Consider the following 21,509-nt stretch of genomic DNA (forward strand, 5'->3'; position numbering starts at 1 on the left):
GAGTTGTTGTTGTGCCTTCTTGACTGTCACATTTATATGGGAAGTCCAGGACAGGTCATCGGTTATTGTCACTTGATGAACTTGATGCTGTCCACCCTCTCCACCTCAGTTCTATTGATGTAGATGGGGCGTGTTCTCCTCCTTTCTTTCTGAAATTGATGATCAGTTCTTTAGTTCTGCTGATGTTGAGAGATTGTTTTCATTGCACCACTTCACCAAGGCCTCTATCTCCCTTCTGTATTTTGACTCAGCTTTGTTAGATATCTGTCCCACTATGGCAATGTCATCAGTGGACTTGTGGATGGTGTTCATTCGGAATTTGGCAACACAGTCTTAGGTGTACAGGGAGTACAGTAGGGGGCTGAGGACACATCCCTGGAGGGCTCCAGTGTTGAGTGTTATTGTGGAGGAGGTGCAGTTACTTATCTTCACTGATTGCAGCTTATGGGCCAGAATGCTAAAGACCTAGTTGGAGAGGGCAGACCTGAGACCAAGGTCATGCAGTTTTGCGATCAGTCTCGAGGAGATAATGGTGTTAAAGGCAGAGCTGTAGTCAATGAGCAGGAGTCTAATGTAGGTGTCTTTGTTATCCAGATGCTCCGAGGATGAGTGCAGTGCTAAGGATATGGCATCCTGTGTGGATCTGTTACGTTGGTAGGCAGACTGTAGGGGATTGAGGCAGTTTGGGAGACTGGAGCAGATGTGGGCCATGGCGAGCCTCTTGAAGTACTTCATGATTATTGAAGTTAGAGCCATTGGGTGGTAGTCATTAAGGCACAGTGCACGTGCTTTCTTGGGTACGGGGATGATGGTGTCTTCTTGAAGCAGGTAGTGACCTTGGCTTGTAGGAGGGAGAGGTTGAAGATGTCAGTGAATACCTCCACCAGCTGGCCTGCGCAGTATCTGAGTGCTCAGTCAGGAAAACTGTGCAGGCACATCGCTTTCCTTGGGTTGATTCCCAGGAAGACTGATCCGATTTCTGAAGCGATGACAGAGAGAACAGATGTGCCTCAGGCTGTTTGGGCAGGTGTCACCGCACTGCTGGCGTCCTGCTCAAACTGAGCATAGAAAGCAGTGAGTGCATCAGGGAGGGATGTGTCTTTGCGATCTTGTTCTCTGCTTCATTTTATATCCCATTATGTTGTTTAGGCCTTGCCACAGATGGCAGGAGTCTGTTTGGTAGGTATGGGCCTCTAAACCGGTCCTGTACTGTTTTCACAACCAGGAAACCAGACAATGACTGAAACAAAAGGGTGCTGCTGGCGCGGTATAAGTGGGGGATGGGCTAGGATTACAGGTACAGAGGCTTCCTTGTGCACTTTAAAGGAGTGGAATGCTTTAGTGGATCAGAGAATTGAGGGTTATGGGAGAAAAAGGCAGGAAGGTGGAGGTGAGGATTAGCAGATCAGCCATGATCTTATTGAATGGCAGAGCAGACCTAATGGGCTGAATGGCCTGCTTCCACTCTTATGTCTTTTTAATGTAATGGGCTCATCGATGAGGGGCCACACATTTGATACCAGTCAATGATCCTTATACGTTAGAATGAAGGCTTTGCCCTGCTTCCCTGCATTAATATGGAAGGTGAGGGATGTCCTTTTTCCAGACAGCAGCTATACTAATGACAAAGGTGACTGTATCCGAAAGTTAAAGGCTCCAGGTGACTTGTGAAGAAGAAATCCTACAGTGAGCTGCAGAGCTATCGTCACTGCTGTCCATCCCCTTGTTTGGGGCCAGAGCTGTTATTGCACGGATGGACCCAGCTCACTGATCCTGTTATGACCCTGACAGAAAGCAGGTTCACTCCTGAGACCCACTCCTTGTCAGATCTGCTGAAAATGTAACGATTTAATCAAAGTCTACAGAGAACCCAAGACTGTTGGTGGGAAGCTGGAAAAGCACAGCAGGGCAGACAGCATCCAAGCAGCAGGACAGTCAATGTTTCGGGCTGAAACCCTTCATCAGGACTGGGGAGGGGGCGGGGAGCCCAGAAATAACTAGAGGGACTGGAGTGGGGCGGCAGGGGGAAGGGTAGGTGAGATGGTGACAGGTGGATGCAGGTAGGGAGTTCTTGTGGTTGGTCAGTGCAAATCAGGTCGGGGAGGCAAGGAGGAGGGGGAGGGCTGGACATGGAATAAGGCTGGGAGTCGAGGGATTTTGAAACTGGTGAAGTCAATATCAACATTTAGTAATGAATTAAAACTGTACCCCCTCGTGACTTTTTTAAACCCCGACAGCCACACACAGATCAACACAGACAAACAAAAAAAAGTGTTATGGGTGGAAGGGAAAAGAATTATTGGGGAAACACAATTCAATAGCACCAGTGATAATGGGAACTGCAGATGCTGGAGAATCCAAGATAACAAAGTGTGGAGCTAGATGAACACAGCAGGCCAAGCAGCATCTCAAGAGCGCAAAAGCTGACGTTTCGGGCCTAGACCCTTCATCAGAGCCCGATGAAGGGTCTAGGCCCGAAACGTCAGCTTTTGTGCTCCTGAGATGCTGCTTGGCCTGCTGTGTTCATCCAGCTCCACACTTTGTTATCCTAGCTGGAATATTGATCTGCTGCCTCTCCTTGTCCAATAGGACAGACACCAGCAGTCCCGTACACCCTGAGAAACTGTAGCCGTGCTCCCTAATGCTCACTTTGGCGGGACAACGGGGTTGGGGGATGTAGGGTCCGAGTGAGCTTTTCACTGTACAGGGGACACCTTCACTGCCTTCATCCACCCAGGCACAGCCCCCTGCCTCCAGTAGTCAATTATCCCTCAGGCCGGAGAGCCTGTTGTGGTCGATGCTCAGATATATATTATGCAATGGGGGAGAAAGACAGAGCGCGGGAAGAAAAGATAGCAATGACTTGGTTTGTGGGCGGTGCTGTGGATTCCCTGCATTTGGGTGACGAGGCAGGATTAACTGCAGAGCTCCCACGGTTGCAGTTGCACCAATACTGACCACCTTCGCTTGCTGTCGTTGTAGCTGAACGAGAGCCTCGACTATGACTCCGCTGAGATGGTAGGTCTGGGTTTCCGATACACAGCCGAAGTCATTGTAACAGATGCTGGAACCCCGCCACGGACAAGTAAGAATCACAGTGCTCCGTAGTGACTCACCTCAGACTGGATCTTACACATACTACTATGGTCCTCAGTAAAGTTGCCCTTCCCTAATCCCACCTCCTCAACCAGAGAAATAGCCCTACCGGAGACCTCACTGTCTACACCCAGCTCCAGAATCAACCAATATTAATCCTGTTTCTTAGTACATTCGAACAGAAAGAACACACATCCATTTTGCACCAATCAATACCATCATGGCCAACTGATCTTGGCTTCATTTCCGTTATCCTGCCTGTTCCCCACAGTCCTATAACAATTAAGAATTTCTCATTTTCAATATATTCAATATCTATCCCCCATTGTATGTCACACCTTCATTTTTGTCATTTATGTAAGTGATTTGGATGTGAATGTTGAAGGTATGTTTAGTAAGTTTGCAGATGACACTAAAATTAGTGGTGCAGTGGACAGCAGAGAAGTACAATGGGATCTTGGCCAGATGAGCCGAGGAGTGGCATTTGGAGTTTAATTTAGATAAACGTGAGGTTCTGCATTTTGGAAAGGCGAATCGGAGCAGGACTTATACACTTAATGGAAAGGTCTTGAGGAATGTTGCCAAACAAAAAAAACCTTGGGGTACAGCTTCACAGTTCCATAAAAGTCGAATTGCAGGTAGACAGGGTAGTGAAGATGGCACTTGGTATTTTTTAGATTAGATTCGCTACAGTGTGGAAACAGGCCCTTCAGGCCAACAAGTCCACAATGCCTCTTGGACCATCCCCCTATAACCCACACACCCCTGAACACTACAGGAAATTTAGCACAGCTAATCCACCTAACCCGCAAATCTTTGGACTGTGGGAGGAAACTGGAGTACCCGGAGGAAACCTTCGCAGACACGGGGAGAATGTGCAAACTCCGCACAGTTACCCGAGACTGGAACCGAACCCAGGTCCCTGACACTGTGAGGCTACAGTGCTAACCACTGATCCACTGTGCCACCCCGAATACTTGCCTTCATTGGTCAGTGCATTGAGTAAAGGAGTTGGGAGGTCATGTTGCAGCTGTACAGGACCTTGGTTAGGCCACTTTTGGAATACTGCATTCAATTCTGGTCTCCCTACTATAGGAAAGGTGTTGTGAAAATTGAAAGAGTTCAGGAATATTTACAAGCATGTTGCAAGTGTTCGTGAACTTGAGCTATGGGGAGAGGCTGAAGAGGCTCGGGTTATTTTCCCTGGAGTGTCAGATCCTGAGAGGTGACCTTGCAGAAGTTTATAAAATCATGACGGGCATGGATAGGGTGAATAGTCAAGGTCTTTTCCCCAGGGTAGGACAGTCCAAAACCCAAAGACATAGGTTTAAGGTGAGAGCGGAAAGATTTAGAAGGGACCTACGGCGCAACATTTTCGTGCTGATGGTGGTGTGTGTGTGTGGAATGAGCTGCCAGAGGAAGTGTTAGAGGCTGGTACAATTACAACTGGATGGATGTACGAACAGGAAAGGCTTAGAGGGATATGGGCCAAATGCTGGCAAATGGAGCTAGATTCATTTAGGATATCTGGTCGGCATGGACAGGTTGGACAGAAGAGTCTGTTTCATAGAATTTGTTACTATATGACTCAGTCCCCACTGTAAACCACACTTTAAATACATTCAATAACCTGCCCCCATTGTATAGGACACCTTCAATGCATTCGATTACCCAGCACCAACTTTATTGAATGGCACAGCCCCCACTGCATAGCTCATTTTCTCTATGTTCAATGGCACAACCACCCCCCATTGCTTTCTGGAGAAAAGGATTCCAAAGGTTCATGACTCAGCGAGAAGAAATTCCTCGTCACTTCTGTCACAAATCAGTGACCTGTTCTTCTGAAATGGTATCCTCTAGTTTTGTATTCCCCCATCCTCCCATCATTTAGTCTAGCCAACTCCTGCGGAATCTTATGTTTTAAAAGTTCACCTCCCATCTTGTGAAACTCCACAGCCCCATGTACTCAGCACTCAGCAGATAACCTCTTCATGCCACCAATCAACTCAGCAAAGTTCCTCAACCTGAAAATATCCAATTTTCGATGACTATGTCTTGTTAGTTAATCAACTTCTATCCCAGTAAATGTATAATGTCCAAAAACCTCAAGCTCTTTTCTTGTGTAGTAAACATTTATGTGGAAACTCATAAAATTACTTTTAGAAATCTGAGCCACCACAACGACTGGTTCACCTTTATCAGCCCTGCTTTTCACATCCTCACAGAAACATAATAAATTTTCTGCTTTCACAAAGCCAAGTTAAGTCTGCCTGATTCTGTTATGATTTTCTAAATTCCCTTCTACTACCTCTTTCTTCCGAGGAAGAGTCTTATTGGACTCAAAATATTAACTGCCAGACCTGGTGAGCTTCTCCAGCATTCACTGTGTTTATTTCAGAATTTCAGCATCTGCAGTGTTTTGCCTGTATTGTTTACTTTAGCTACTTCCTTCCTTTTGAGGATACCTATAAAAGCTCTTATAGAAGCTCTTACTGTCTGGTTTTATACTCCTTTTAACCGCAAGAAAGGAAAATAGCCAGTGAAGAGCCTGTACTTCATGTTGTAGGTGGTGCTGAGTAAAGGACTTTGGAGTACCTTCTTTCTAACCTCTTTTTCTGATTTGTTTTCAGCAAGTGTCTCAGTGCTGGTCACTGTCAGTCAAGTGAATGAGTTCCCCCCTGTCTTTCATGGCATCAGAACTTTCTCAGTTCCAGAGAACAGTCCAGCAAACACACTGGTGGGCATAGTGAATGCTACTGATGCTGACTGGGTCTATAACAACTTGCGTTTCTCCATTGTTGGACATTCTCCGCCAGCTTTCTACATCCACCCGTACACTGGTTAGTGTTTGTCATATTGTGGGAGTGATCAGAGCCACTGGATCTGTTCAAGGTGCTGGCTCGGTTGATGTACAGCTGGTGCAGGGAATAGTAGATTAAAAGAAACAGACGCTGCCTAGTATATTGAGTGAGTGCATTGTTCCTAATCACAGGGCGCAAGTAACTGGGCGCATTTTGGAAGGAAAGGACACACATTCATGTTGCATATTTCATATCCTCATATCACGCAAATTGTAAATGAAGTACTTCTAAATTATAGTTATTGCTGAAATGTGGCAACTAATTTGCGTACAGTAACTTCTGAAAAACAAGTAATAAGCTAGCAGATAGTCTGCTTTTTGTGGTATTGTTTAGGGATAAATATCGACCAGAATGCCAGAGGATAGGCTGCTGTTTCTCTTGCCTTCCCTGGTTAGGCTTCAGTTTAACATTTTCATCAGAAAGATAGCCCCCTGGAGTGCCACAATCACGTGACTCAGAAGCAAATGTGCCGGACGCTGAGCCAATGATGACATATGATTTATTTATCCAAGGAAAGTCAACAGTCTTCCCAAAAAAAATGGAATGCAGTCACTCCTTAAATGAACCTAAAGTTCCTGTTTCCTCTGCTGACTGATGTCTGCTCCACACGTTGCTCTCTCCTTGTGTGATGAGTCATCTCTTGACATCAGTCTCGAAAAATCCTTTCACTTGGTTGACCCAATGGCCCCTTGATCTATTTGCATGGTTTAATTTGGAATGATGCTGGAGCTTACTGGTGTTAAAGCTGGCAGCACAACTGTATGAGAAGGTGAGTAATAGAAATAAGAGGGAACCATGTGGCTCTTAGATCTTGCTGTGCCATTCAATGACATGAGACTGATACTGGATCTCAACGCCACTTTCTGCCCACTTCCTATTATACCTTAATTCCCAGGAGCCTTAAGTATTTTCCAATGCTGAAATATCTGCCATACTGTGTGGTGGAGAATTCCAAAGATCCACAACCCTCTGAGTAAAGAAATTTATCTTAATTTCGGTCCTACGTGATTACACCCTGGAGACTGTGTCTCTGTGTTGTAGGTTCTCCACATAAGGACAGCAAAAGTCCACAGTGTCCACATTATCATGTCCTTTCAGAATCTTGTGCATCAGAATGAGGTTGTCTCTCATTTTGTTTTTAACTCCAGAGAATATGGACCCAATTAACTAAGCCACTTTTCATAGGACAAGGTCCTCATTCCAGGGCAAGTTGCGTGAAACTTCACTGTATCAGGTCCAATACAAGTGTATCTTTCCTCAGACATAGAGACAAAACCACACATTACGTGATCTCACCCAAGTGGACCTTACGTACAAAATGTAGCAAGACCTCCCTCCTTTGCACTCAAATAGCCCTATAACTAAGGTCAACATCCCAGGTACCCATGCCGTACCTGCATTTGGAATACACCCAGGTGTCTCTGAGATAAAAGCAGGAAAGTGTTGCAAACACTCAGCAGGTCTTCTATCAGTTGCTGAGGGAGAAACAGAGTTAACATTTTGAATCGAACAATAGTCTCTTCTCCTGTTATTCTCCTCTTCATCAAATGGAACTCAAAATGTTAAATGTGGAATGGATTTGAGAGACTAAATGTAGGGAAGCTATTCTCATCAGTGGGAGGTTTCAGGATAAAAGGGTGCACCTTCAAATGTGAGCAAAGGTACTTAATAGTGGGGCCACAGTCTTTGGGTTGGGTGGGGTCGTTGCAAGGGGAGGCAGTGGTTCATTGAAGTTCTTAGCACTAAGATCACTAGATGCAGTTTTGTTGGATCTGGGGATCAAGGGGTTTGGAGCTAATTTGATTACGGCATTAGCTCCATTTTCCTGGCTGTCCTACAATCGAACATTGTTAAATATTCCTAGTGTTTAGCTTGATCTTTCCTGTCCAGTTACCTTTGTATTTTACAAATTCCATAGCTTCTAACACATAAGTTGTCTCCTGACTTGGTCTCTGATGGTCACTTTCCTAGGCGAAATCAGCACTCTGGTTCCACTTGATTTCGAAAGGATTGGCACCTACACGTTGACAATCCAGGCAGTGGACATGAACCGCAATGAGGCCTTTGATAGCTTCCATCAAAGAACCAGCTACACCCAATACACCATAAATGTTCAGGTATGACAGGGAGCGTTATCCGTATCTGACAGTGAAACCATAGCAGATTCCACCCTTTCCTCTCTAGCCCAATCAGGCAGTGTGCTTTTTCCAATGTTGGCCAAAAAGGAAGGGAATAAAACCTGAACTTTTCCCTCCTGGTAAACTTGCCCATTCACCATTCTGGAAGACAAAACAACCACAAGTCAGCCAATTCCACCACTGACTGGCTCTCAATGATTTCCCTTCACTTCCCAACCTTTCTCAACAGAACATCAAAGGAGGGGGTACAAATGAGCTTAAAATTATAAAATGATCTAAGGGTAAAGGAAATAAACACAACAATTATCACCGGAGAAAAGGTGCTAGGGAAACTAATAGGGCTAAACGCCAGTAAGTACCCTGGACCTGTTGGACTGCATCCTAGGTAATTAAAGGAAGTAGTTACAGAGATAGTGGGTGCACTGGTTAAAATCTTCCAGGAATCCTTAGCTTCTGGAAGAGCCCCAAAGGATTGGAAATCTGGTAGTCTAACAACTTTATTTAAACAGAGAAAGAGACAAAAATAAACAGGTAAATATAGTCTATTTAGCTTAATGCCTGTTGTCAGAAAAATGTTAGAGTCTTTTTGAAGGATGTAATAACAGAGCAGTAATGAATACATAATAAGTTCAAACAGGGTCAGCATGGTTTCATGAAGGGGACGTCATGCCTGACAAATTTACTAGAATGCTTTGAGGAGGTAACAAGCAGGCTAGATTAACATATAATATACTTAGATTTTCAGCAGGTTTAATAAGGTACCACACATTAGGTTATTTAATGCTACGAGCCATGGTGTTGGAGATAGGATGTTAGAATGGATAGAGAATTGGCAACTCATAGAAGACAGAGGCTTGAGATGATGGGCATATTTTCAGGATGGCAACCCAGAATTAGTGGAGGATCACAGGGATCAGTACTGGGGACACAATTATTTGCAATATATATTAATGACTTGGATGAGTAAATGTGCTATTACAAAGTTTGCAGATGACACAAAAATCAATGCAAAGTCAAGTGGTAAGGGTGTTACAGAGTCTACAGAGTGATATAGACTTTGGCAGGAAGAATAGAGAGTCTCTATATTATTTCAGTGAGGAGAAACCGCAGAAAGCCAAGGAACAGGGGAATTCGATAGTCTTCATGCATAAATCACAGAAAATTAGCGTACAAATTCAGTAGATAATAGGGAAGGCAAACAGAATGTTGGCCCTTATTTTAACTGAAATGGACTGTAAAAAATAGAAAGTTTTCAAAAACTATACAGGACACTAGTCAGACACTAGTCGCAGCTGGAATACTGTGAACAGTTTTGGTCCCCTTATATCTGACGAAAAATATATTGGCATTGGTGGCTGTCCAAAGAAGATAATACTGCGTATAGGAGGACTATCATATGAGGAGAGTTGAGTAGGTTGGGCCTGTACTCATTGGAATATATAATAAGATGTGTCCTTTCTGAAATACACAAGATTCTTCAAGGGCTTGACAGGGTAGTCACAGAGAGGCTATTTCTTATTGTGGGAGAGTTGAGGACCAGAGAACATAATCTCCGAATAAGGGGTCACCCATTTAAGCCAGAGCTGAGGAGGAATTTCTTCTCTCAGAGGGTAGTGATTCTGTGCAATTCTTTGCCAGAGAGGACTGGGCCATTAGTATATTCAAGCTGAGGTAGACAGATTCTTAAACAGTAAGGGAATCAAAGGTTATGGGGAAAGTGGTGTTGAGGATTATCAAATCTACCAGGGTCTCATTGAACAGTGGAGCAGACTCAATGGACTGAATGGCCTAAACCAGTTCCTACATCTTATGGCCTTAAAGATGATGAAGATAACCCTGGATATGTGGATAAGCTTATATAGCCCTTGAGTACAGAGGAATAAAAGGTAGCTCATTGAACTGCTTCAGTGGGTCTTGTGGTGCAGTGGGTAGTGCCTATACCTCTGAGCTAGCTACTCCAGGTTCAAGCCCCACTTGAGGACTTTAAATGCTATTTCTTTTGTTGGTCTCAGAGACTTTCATAGATTTCACAGTGTGGAAACAGGCCCTTCGGCCAACAAGTCGACACTGACCCTCACTGCATCCCACCCAGATCCATCCCCCTATAACCCACCTAATCTACACATCCCTGAACACTACGGGCAATTCAGCATGGCCAGTCTACCTAGCCTGCACATCTTTGGGCTGTGGGTGGAAACCGGAGCACCCGGAGCAAACCCACGCAGAGAAAGGGCGATCTGGCTCACTGGCAGGATGTTGGAGCTCTGAGTGTCAACTTCGCACCGTCTCTCTGTGACAAATCACAAACTGTTGCTGGGCAGTGACTCATTTTTTTATCTGAAGACAAGTGGTGCCAGCATGTCTCACAACTGCATCAGAACCAGCTTCTTAAGTTAAATTGCACACTTTATGCAACCAGTACTTGCCCTTCTAGTTCAAAAAATAACCAAAACTTTCATCATCTGATTTATGCTTACAGGGAAAATCCGTCCTCATATCCCCAGCAATGTACTCCTGCATCATAAGAATTTGGCCAAGTCACACGTACGTTCACTTTTCTTTCCTAAGCTTCAAGCCTGGCCCTCTTCATGTGTTCACACTGTGTCACATTCCCCACTCATCACCAACCTTTGTCCCAAATACAGTAGCTTACAGTAGCCCCTCATACACACAGACACCCCCGATCTCCTTATCTCCTCTCCTGTATAACACAAACAATGCCCACCCGCCAGTACTCTGGTCAATATAGGGACAATTGACCTCATCGCATAGACCCTGAAATGACATCCACATGGTCGCAACAGGTAGATCCATAATCAGCTGTTCCTTCATTATTGTGTTCCCCACTGTATAATCGCCCCACTACACTTGTGGTATGGATGAAAGCTGAACTTTCCCAGGCAACGAGACACAGGCACGAGTGAGTCTGTGCAACAACCAGCAGAGCACGACTGATTGGTGTACACTTTACTTGCAGAATGTAAATGATCTTCCTCCTGTATGCTTGCCCCCATTCTACAAGGAAACAATCTACTCCACCCGAGGAAACGATCTCCCCATTGTTACGCTATCCTGTACTGACCAAGACTCTGAGCTCCTCAACTACAGAATTGTTGGTGGTGAGACCTGTTTATCTGCATTGAAATTTTACAAGCACATGGAACTGCCAATTTCCCAGTGCAGTTGGTATATACTGTGTAACGCCTTTGAGCTGGAGCTATTTGAAGATTTGTTTAAGCTCTGGAAGCCTTTAGGGGAGGGTGAGCACCAGTCGGTGACACACTTGTCTTGCTGCCAGGGCATTATGTGGTTTCGAGCCCCTCTCCAGAGACTTGAAGACAAAATCCAGACTGATGCTCCAATAAGGGGGTGCTGTAGTGTTGGAGATGCTGGCATTCAGTGAATGGGCTAAACTCTCAGGATAGTTTGGGAAGTGTGAGAGGGTGAGGAGGTCAGGAAAGTGGGCGATTCCCTGCAGTAAAAATGCGACCTATTAACCCCAGAAAGGTGTGTCTTGTGTCAGGTCCAATTTTAAAATTTCCATATCGCCCACTTTAGAGCGAAATGGAGACAGAATGACGGGATGCTCTCCCCACCTAGTACCAGGAGGCAGATTGGCAAATCCAACATTCCTGAGAAGCCAGCATTATCAAATCACACCCACTTTGTAGGTCCTATATTCCCCAGGTCTCTGGAAACTCACCAAATATACAGGAGTTGAGACTAGGATTTAGGGAATTTATTAAGTGCATTTCCAGCACTACTTGTGGTCCAAGAGGAGGAATGTTATCTTCCAGTCTTCTCCCACTCTTCCACTCAATCAAGCATCACCCTTCCAAGGATTGGATGGCTATTAGCCCAACATCTGGGAACATGCCACACCTGCTTCTGTAGCTACCACCAGAGACCTCCTCACTCAACCGGGAGCCAAGCTGGTCAATCTGGCTGACCTCTGGGTGGGAAATCGGGCGCACAATGTGCCATTTAAAACTCCACAGCACCCAGGGAGACCTCAATCTCCACTTCTGCAACCTATCCGGGTTCATATCCAGGACAGATTATCTGCTATTTTGTGGGAGCCTGCCAACGGCAAAATGGTTTTAGCTTTTACCTTGGCTACACTTCAATACAGCATTCACTGTGAGGTATCACAAGGTAGGGAGAGGAGATTTAGACACATGATTCTTTAGAGAGCACTGGAAGAATTCACGAGATGATACCTTAGTTCCCAATGTCTCTAGTGCCTCGGGGGTGTGTTGGTAGAGGTCAGCAGTGCCAGAATCAGACCTCAGGCCTCTGGCAAGGGATAAACGGAAACAAGGGGCACCCAGTGCCAGGCTTTGCTGTGCTACTCTTCCCCATTGACTCCCTGTCAGGGAATGCTATTGATAAGGGGTCAGAATTCAGTGTGCATTGGGCAGGAAGGGGTCCAGACACATTCAACTTGTCGCTAAGGCATTGCCTTTGCCCCATCCACAGCTCGCAAGCATATCTGGTGCTAACATTTAATCCATCAGTTAACACTGTATATAATCCCACCAGGAAATATAAACAACCGCTTCATTTGCCAGGGAAGTTCCCTGTTCTCAAGAAACACCTTCTCGTACAATCTGGATGGGATCTCCGACCCAATGACCTTTGAACTCCTCGTTCAGGTCACCGACAGTAATGGTGCTGATTCTAAAGTTGTGCTGACAACCACAGTGATTGTCATTGTCCATGTAGTTCCTTGGACAACAACCACACCATCTCCAACTACACCATCAGCTGTAAGTATGGGAGCCAGCATTCAGTGAGACTGTGTTTTTAGGTGGGATTATTGTGTGATATATGGGAGTTTCGTGCAGGGTCACTGGAACAGCTGGCGAGGATTATTGACTTTTACACTTACACTTCCAAAAGTTCTCTTGAATTAGATAATAAAATTAGGTATATATAAAAAGACTCTCCAGGTCTTTCTGGAGGGAGGAGCAGATAAGAACAACTCTGCTCAGTGACCCATCAGCAGAACGGGGAAAAAGTTAGAAATGCATGAGGCTTTTCATGGAAATTATACGTCGGCCTTCACAGTGAGATGATTTGAATACAGGACCAGGGATGTCTGGCTACAATTGCAAAACCTTGGACCGACAACACCTGAGGTACTATGTGCTGTTTTGGCCTCCTTATCCGAGAAGGTATGTTCTACCAATGGAGGGAGTGTAATGAAGGTTTACCAGACTGATTCCTGGGATGGCAGGACTGATGTATGAAGAGAGATTGGTTTGTTTAGGACTTTATTCCCTGGAATTCAGAAGAATGAGGGGGGAATCTCACAGAAATCTATTCAATTCCAACAGGACTTGACAGAGTAAACACAGAACATTCCCAATGACTGGTGAGTCCAGAATCAAGGCTCACAATTTAAAGATATGGGGTAGTCCATTTAGGACTGAGGTGAGGTGAAATGCCTTTACCGACAGAGCGGTAACCCTGTGGAATTCTCTGCCAAAGAAAGCAGTTGAGGCCAAAACATTGAACGTTTTCCAAGATGTGGAGGTGCCGGTGTTGGGCTGGGTTGGACAAGGTCAGAAATCACACAACGCCAGGTCATAGTCCAACAGGTTTATTAAAAAACACAAGCTTTCAGAGCCTCAGTCCTCATTCAGGTGTTATTGAGAGAGGTGGCGTCAGACACAGAATTTATAAGTACAAGATCAAAGGGTCACACCATTCATGAGGATGTATTAGACAAACCTACGATGCTGTTATATCAGTTGGAAGGTTTTAACTGATTGATATGTATTTGCAAATCTCCGAATTCCTTTCAAGTCACTGCCTTGATAGTACTAAAGGTTTTAGCAGTGTAAAGAAGAGGTGACATTTTGGGTCAGACAATGCATGTTCAGTGTGAGATAACAAGGTGTGGAACTGGATGAACACAGCTGGCCAGGCAGCATCAGAGGATCAGGAAAGCTGATGTTTCGGGTCTGGACCCTTCTTCAGAAACCCTTCTTGGCCAGCTGTGTTCGTCCAGCTCCACACCTTGTTATCTCAGACTCCAGCATCGGCAGTTTCTCCTATCTCTCAACATTAGGTGTGAGGCCTTGTTTAGAATCTGTTTGTGCTTCGGTTTGGAGTCAGACTGGTTTTGTTTCTAAAGTATAAATTTATAAAATGCCACATTGTCCTTAAACTGTGTGCAAAATAGAAAGTATCTGCAAACACAAATTCACCCCATAGATTTGTGTGTGTGTGTGTGGGCGTGCGCGCGTGTGTGTGAGACAGTGTGCTTTTGTGTGTGTTTCTGTGTGCGTGTGTCTGCCTCTGTGTGTGTGTGTGTGTGTGTGTGTGTGTGTGTGCACACGCGCGTGTGTGCGCATGTGTGTATAGTGTAGCCGCGTCACCTGTAGTGTGACACAAACCTAAGATCCAGGTTGAAGCCATCCTTACGGGCAACGAGCTTGGTTATCAGCCCATGCTCAGCAACCCTACGTTGTTGTGTATCCTAAAGTCCACTGTGGAGGACATTTACCCGAAGATCTAAGGCTGAATGTCCTTGATTGCTGAATTGCTCCCCCACTGGGAATCTGACTCCAAACAAAAACGCAAATAGATTCTAAGCAAGGCCTCCTTTTCTCAAGAAGGAGTTAGGTACGGTTCTTATGGTTAAAGGGATCAAAAAGTATGTGGAATGGGGACTGAGTTAAATGATAAGCCATGGTCATATTGAACGGTGGAGCAGGCTTGAAGGGCCGAATGGCCTCTTCCGCATTTCTATGCTCCAGTGTTAAGTTGGTGAAATAAAGAAAGTGGAAATAGAACAAAAATGAAGTTCTGTGATCAGCCAAAATTGAACAGACGTTGAATGACGAAAAGATCAGCTGTGCTGAGGTGTGGGAGTTGGAATGAACAACACCAGGAAACAAAAGATGCATCCAGACGAGGGTGTGAGGGGCAGAAGAATGAACTTGACGTGCTTTGCTCTGATTTTTCTCATGCAGTTCCTATGGCAGTTTAACACTTTCACCTGGATGGGAATCAAACGCTGGGGGAAAAGGTTGGGGAAGAAGAGCCAGGATCACATTCTCAATAGTGACCTTATCCTGAAAGCACAAAGCATCAGTAATAAGATAGCTGAACTAGTGCCACAAATAGAGTGAAATGGTTCAGATTTCATCACCATCTCAGAGACATCACAGGTTGTGAATTATATATTCCAGAGTACACTGTATTTGGGAAACACTGACAGAACTACAAAGGAGGAGTAAAACCCATCATAAGCACATGGGTGAAAAAGGGTCTTGGCTCATAAACCCAAGGACTAGACTATGTAAGGGCAGAGATTAGGAATGTCAACAGTCAGGAAATGTTGAGTAGAGCAGGAATCCTCTCTCTATGAAGGTCAGCATTCTATTTCCATGGAAAGCTTTATCACACTCCTGACTTTTTCCCAGTTTCGCTGAAAGTTCACTGAGCCCAGATGTTCTTAATATTTCTCCCCACAGAAATCGCTTTAGAGGTTTTAAAGCATTTTCTGGGTTTTTTCTTTGATTTTAACGTTTATACTGTTGGACAGAGCATTTAAGAAGAAATAAAACAAAAAAATCATTGGAAATTGTAACAAAGACAATGTAAAAATCACAGGGGATATAAATCTCCATGTAGACTGGACCGTTCAAATTGACAATGGTAGTGCAGAGAATGTGCTTGAAGAATGTTTTGATGACAGTTTCTTGAAGAAATACAATGAGGGATACCTAATAGTGAAACCAGTTAGGGATAGGGCTATCTTAGATCTAGTATTAGGCGATGACATAGGGTTAACTAGTAACATCATGGTAAAAGATCAACTGGGAACTAGTGATCATAATATTGATCACAAAATGAATAATGAGACTTCTGCTTTAAATTTGAAAATGAATCATTCCAATCACAAAGCAGAATGTTAACAGTAAACCAAATTACCATTTTTCTGAGAGACTTTCTCATGTTGATTGTGTCTTCTCACCTTTTTTTTGCGTCATAGAGTTATACAGCATTGAAACAAACTCTTTGGTTCAAGTAATCCACACCAACCATGTTCCCTGACTAAAAAAGGCCCCCTTGCTTGTGTTTGTCCCATTTCCCTCCAAAACTTTACTTTTCATATACTTACCCAAATGTCTTTTAAACATTGTAACTGTACCTGCATCCACCACTTCCTCTGGCAAGTCATTCCACACATAAACCACTCTCTGTGTGAAAAACATTGCCCCTCATGTCCACTTTAAAACTCGCTCCGATCACTTTAAAAACATGCCCCCTAGTTTTGAGCTCCCCTACCCCGGGGAAAAGACCCTTGCCACTCATTTATAAACCCCCACAAGGTCACCCCTCAACCTTCTACACTCCAGTGAAAAATGTCCCCATTTTCATAACTCAAACTCTCCATTCCTGGCAACATCCTGGGAAATCTTTTTCTGAACTGTCTCCAATTTAATAGTATCTTTCCCATAACAGAGTGATCAGAACTGTGCATAGCACTCCAGAAGAGGCCTCAACAACGTTCTGTACAACCTCAATGATATTCAAAGGTGTCAACAATGAATGCAAACATCCTAAATGCCTTTGTAGCCATCTTGTCTACCGGTGACGCAAATTTTGTCGACACACATGGGAGACTATATATTCACTTCCACAATCAAACTCACTAATGTATATTATGAGCAACAATCCCAGTGGTACCCCATCAGTTACAGATCGCCATCCAGAAAATGTTCCGTTTATCCTAACTCTGTTTTCAATCCTCTATCCAAGCAAACATACCACCCTGGGTATTATGAAGTAGCCTTATCGAATGCCACTTAGAAATTCGAAAATATTACACTTACAATCAAAGCCATTGTCTTTGTGAAAAAACATCTTCGATCATCTCCGCACTATTTATTCACAGACAAGGAACTCAGAGAACAAAATAGTGACTCTGCTGGATAAATATTGGAAGCCAGACACCTGGTTTGTGGTCGTCCTGACATTAGTCTCAGCAATGGCAGCTGTGGTTTTAGCAGGACTGCTCAGAAAGTGTTGTTCAAGGTGAGGGCAATCATTCTGCGGTGGGGGTAGAAGAGGGACAGATCCAAGAAACACAAACATGTGATATTATTAAGTCCAGAAGCATTCTGATCATTTTTTGATCCTTATCTCAGCACTCCCTCGGTACTGTCTCACTGACAGTGCAGCACTCCCTCAGTACTCTCTCACTGACAGTGCAGCACTCCCTCAGTACTCTCTAACTGACAGTGCAGCACTCCCTCGGTACTGTCTCACTGACAGTGCAGCACTCCCTCAGTACTCTCTCACTGACAGTGCAGCACTCCCTCAGTACTCTCTCACTGACAGTGCAGCACTCCCTCAGTACTCTCTCATTGACAGTGCAGCACTCCCTCAGTACTCTCTCACTGACAGTGCAGCACTCCCTCAGTACTCTCTCACTGACAGTGCAGCAATCCCTCAGTACTCTCTCACTGACAGTGCAGCACTCCCTCAGTACTCTCTCACTGATAGTGCAGCACTCCCTCAGTACTCTCTCATTGACAGTGCAGCACTCGCTCAGTACTCTCTCACTGACAGTGCAGCACTCCCTCAGTACTCTCTCACTGACAGTGCAGCACTCCCTCAGTACTCTCTCACTGACAGTGCAGCACTCCCTCAGTACTCTCTCATTGACAGTGCAGCACTCCCTCAGTACTCTCTCACTGACAGTGCAGCAATCCCCCAGTACTCTCTCACTGACAGTGCAGCACTCCCTCAGTACTCTCTCACTGACAGTGCAGCACTCCCTCAGTACTCTCTAACTGACAGTGCAGCACTCCCTCGGTACTGTCTCACTGACAGTGCAGCACTCCCTCAGTACTCTCTCATTGACAGTGCAGCACTCCCTCAGTACTCTCTCACTGACAGTGCAGCACTCCCTCAGTACTCTCTCATTGACAGTGCAGCACTCCCTCAGTACTCTCTCACTGACAGTGCAGCAATCCCCCAGTACTCTCTAACTGACAGTGCAGCACTCCCTCAGTACTCTCTCACTGACAGTGCAGCACTCCCTCAGTACTCTCTCATTGACAGTGCAGCACTCCCTCAGTACTCTCTCACTGACAGTGCAGCACTCCCTCAGTACTCTCTCATTGACAGTGCAGCACTCCCTCAGTACTCTCTCACTGACAGTGCAGCACTCCCTCAGTACTCTCTCACTGATAGTGCAGCACTCCCTCAGTACTCTCTCACTGACAGTGCAGCAATCCCCCAGTACTCTCTCACTGACAGTGCAGCAATCCCCCGGTACTCTCTCACTGATAGTGCAGCACTCCCTCAGTACTCTCTCACTGACAGTGCAGCACTCCCCCAGTACTCTCTCACTGATAGTGCAGCACTCCCTCAGTACTCTCTAACTGACAGTGCAGCACTCCCCCAGTACTCTCTCATTGACAGTGCAGCACTCCCTCAGTACTCTCTCACTGACAGTGCAGCACTCCCCCAGTACTCTCTCACTGATAGTGCAGCACTCCCTCAGTACTCTCTAACTGACAGTGCAGCACTCCCTCAGTACTCTCTCACTGACAGTGCAGCACTCCCTTAGTACTCTCTCACTGACAGTGCAGCACTCCCTCAGTCCTCTCTCATTGACAGTGCAGCACTCCCTCAGTACTCTCTCATTGACAGTGCAGCACTCCCTCAGTACTCTCTAACTGACAGTGCAGCACTCCCTCAGTACTCTCTCATTGACAGTGCAGCACTCCCTCAGTACTCTCTAACTGACAGTGCAGCACTCCCTCAGTACTCTCTCATTGACAGTGCAGCACTCCCTCAGTACTCTCTCACTGACAGTGCCGCACTCCCTCAGTACTCTCTCACTGACAGTGCAGCACTCCCCCAGTACTCTCTCACTGACAGTGCAGCACTCCCTCAGTACTCTCTCACTGACAGTGCAGCACTCCCTCAGTACTCTCTCATTGACAGTGCAGCACTCCCTCAGTACTCTCTCATTGACAGTGCAGCACTCCCTCAGTACTCTCTAACTGACAGTGCAGCACTCCCTCAGTACTCTCCAACTGACAGTGCAGCACTCCGTCAGTACTCTCTCACTGACAGTGCAGCACTCCCTTAGTACTCTCTCACTGACAGTGCAGCACTCCCTCAGTCCTCTCTCATTGACAGTGCAGCACTCCCTCAGTCCTCTCTCATTGACAGTGCAGCACTCCCTCAGTACTCTCTAACTGACAGTGCAGCACTCCCTCAGTACTCTCTCATTGACAGTGCAGCACTCCCTCAGTACTCTCTAACTGACAGTGCAGCACTCCCTCAGTACTCTCTCACTGACAGTGCAGCACTCCCTCAGTACTCTCTAACTGACCGTGCAGCACTCCCTCAGTACTCTCTCACTGACAGTGCAGCACTCCCCCAGTACTCTCTCATTGACAGTGCAGCACTCCCTCAGTACTCTCTCACTGACAGTGCAGCACTCCCTCAGTACTCTCTCATTGACAGTGCAGCAATCCCCCAGTACTCTCTCACTGACAGTGCAGCACTCCCTCAGTACTCACTAACTGACAGTGCAGCACTCCCTCAGTACTCTCTCACTGATAGTGCAGCACTCCCTCAGTACTCTCTCGCTGACAGTGCCGCACTCCTTCAGTAGTGTCTCACTGATAGTGCAGCACTCCCTCAGTACTCTCTCGCTGACAGTGCCGCACTCCCCCAGTGCTCTCTCATTGACAGTGCAGCACTCCCTCAGTACTCTCTCACTGACAGTGCAGCACTCCCCCAGTACTCTCTCACTGATAGTGCAGCACTCCCTCAGTACTCTCTAACTGACAGTGCAGCACTCCCTCAGTACTCTCTAACTGACAGTGCAGCACTCCCTCAGTACTCTCTCACTGACAGTGCAGCACTCCCTCAGTACTCTCTAACTGACAGTGCAGCACTCCCTCAGTACTCTCTCACTGACAGTGCAGCACTCCCTCAGTACTCTCTCACTGATAGTGCAGCACTCCCTCAGTACTCTCTAACTGACAGTGCAGCACTCCCTCAGTACTCTCTCACTGACAGTGCAGCACTCCCTCAGTACTCTCTAACTGACAGTGCAGCACTCCCTCAGTACTCTCTCACTGACAGTGCAGCACTCCCTCAGTACTCTCTAACTGACAGTGCAGCACTCGCTCAGTACTCTCTCACTGATAGTGCAGCACTCCCTCAGTACTCTCTCGCTGACAGTGCCGCACTCCCCCAGTGCTCTCTCATTGGCAGTGCAGCACTCCCTCAGTACTCTCTCACTGACAGTGCAGCAATCCCCCAGTACTCTCTCACTGACTTTGCAGCACTCCCTCAGTACTCTCTAACTGACAGTGCAGCACTCCCTCAGTACTCTCTCATTGACAGTGCAGCACTCCCTCAGTACTCTCTAACTGACAGTGCAGCACTCCCTCAGTACTCTCTCACTGACAGTGCAGCACTCCCTCAGTACTCTCTAACTGACAGTGCAGCACTCCCTCAGTACTCTCTCACTGACAGTGCCGCACTCCCTCAGTAGTGTCTCACTGACAGTGCAGCACTCCCTCAGTAGTGCCTCACTGACAGTGCAGCACTCCCTCAGTACTCTCTCATTGACAGTGCAGCACTCCCTCAGTACTCTCTAACTGACAGTGCAGCACTCCCTCAGTACTCTCTCACTGATAGTGCAGCACTCCCTCAGTACTCTCTCACTGACAGTGCCGCACTCCCTCAGTAGTGTCTCACTGACAGTGCAGCACTCCCTCAGTAGTGTCTCACTGACAGTGCAGCACTCCCTCAGTACTCTCTCACTGACAGTGCAGCACTCCCTCAGTACTCTCTCACTGACAGTGCCGCACTCCCTCAGTAGTGTCTCACTGACAGTGCAGCACTCCCTCAGTACTCTCTCACTGACAGTGCCGCACTCCCTCAGTAGTGTCTCACTGACAGTGCAGCACTCCCTCAGTACTCTCTCACTGACAGTGCCGCACTCCCTCAGTACTCTCTAACTGACAGTGCCGCACTCCCTCAGTAGTGTCTCACTGAAATGGCTGGTTGTGCTCTTTTTGAATTTCTGGTTGCTGTTGTGCAATTTCTGTCCTTTCGAAATTGTGCAAAAAATTTTCAGTGTGGTTCCGGTGACTGGAATTAATTGATGAAATTAGTGGATAGTAGTTTGTTGCTGATGTACAAGTGTAGCCTTGGTGTGTATGTGTGAGATTTTTTATGCTGTTTTTCTCGTTGCATTGTGAAAATTTAACCTCTAATTTTTTTTTGCAGTAGCTGGTGTTGTAAACAAATTTTCCCACAGGCCCAGCTGGCTGGGGACCTGTTGCAGGTCAGGTAGGGATTCACAGCTCTATCTGTGGGTACATAACAGTTAATAAGACTTCAGGAAACATGCACT

At 46.0% G+C, this 21,509-nt stretch overlaps 1 protein-coding gene across 11 annotated transcripts in view; it reads left to right on the forward strand.

Annotated features, from left to right (window-relative positions):
- The window catches only part of LOC125460371 (cadherin-related family member 4-like), a 74,964-nt gene that overhangs the window by 45,159 nt on the left and 8,296 nt on the right, over positions 1 to 21,509 (forward strand). For 4 of the 11 annotated variants that reach the window (XM_059649510.1, XM_059649512.1, XM_059649513.1 and 1 more), the window contains exons 11-17: positions 2,983 to 3,085; positions 5,727 to 5,936; positions 7,929 to 8,074; positions 11,073 to 11,214; positions 12,638 to 12,864; positions 17,010 to 17,149; positions 21,383 to 21,445. In XM_059649510.1, the coding sequence (XP_059505493.1) occupies positions 2,983 to 3,085; positions 5,727 to 5,936; positions 7,929 to 8,074; positions 11,073 to 11,214; positions 12,638 to 12,864; positions 17,010 to 17,149; positions 21,383 to 21,445 (1,031 nt within the window). The remainder of the gene's footprint in view (positions 1 to 2,982; positions 3,086 to 5,726; positions 5,937 to 7,928; positions 8,075 to 11,072; positions 11,215 to 12,637; positions 12,865 to 17,009; positions 17,150 to 21,382; positions 21,446 to 21,509) is intronic. The other 7 variants (XR_009446313.1, XM_059649518.1, XM_059649517.1 and 4 more) reach the window with 5 other exon arrangements.

This window comes from Stegostoma tigrinum, chromosome 11 (assembly GCF_030684315.1).
Source record: "Stegostoma tigrinum isolate sSteTig4 chromosome 11, sSteTig4.hap1, whole genome shotgun sequence".
Lineage (NCBI taxonomy): Eukaryota > Metazoa > Chordata > Chondrichthyes > Orectolobiformes > Stegostomatidae > Stegostoma > Stegostoma tigrinum.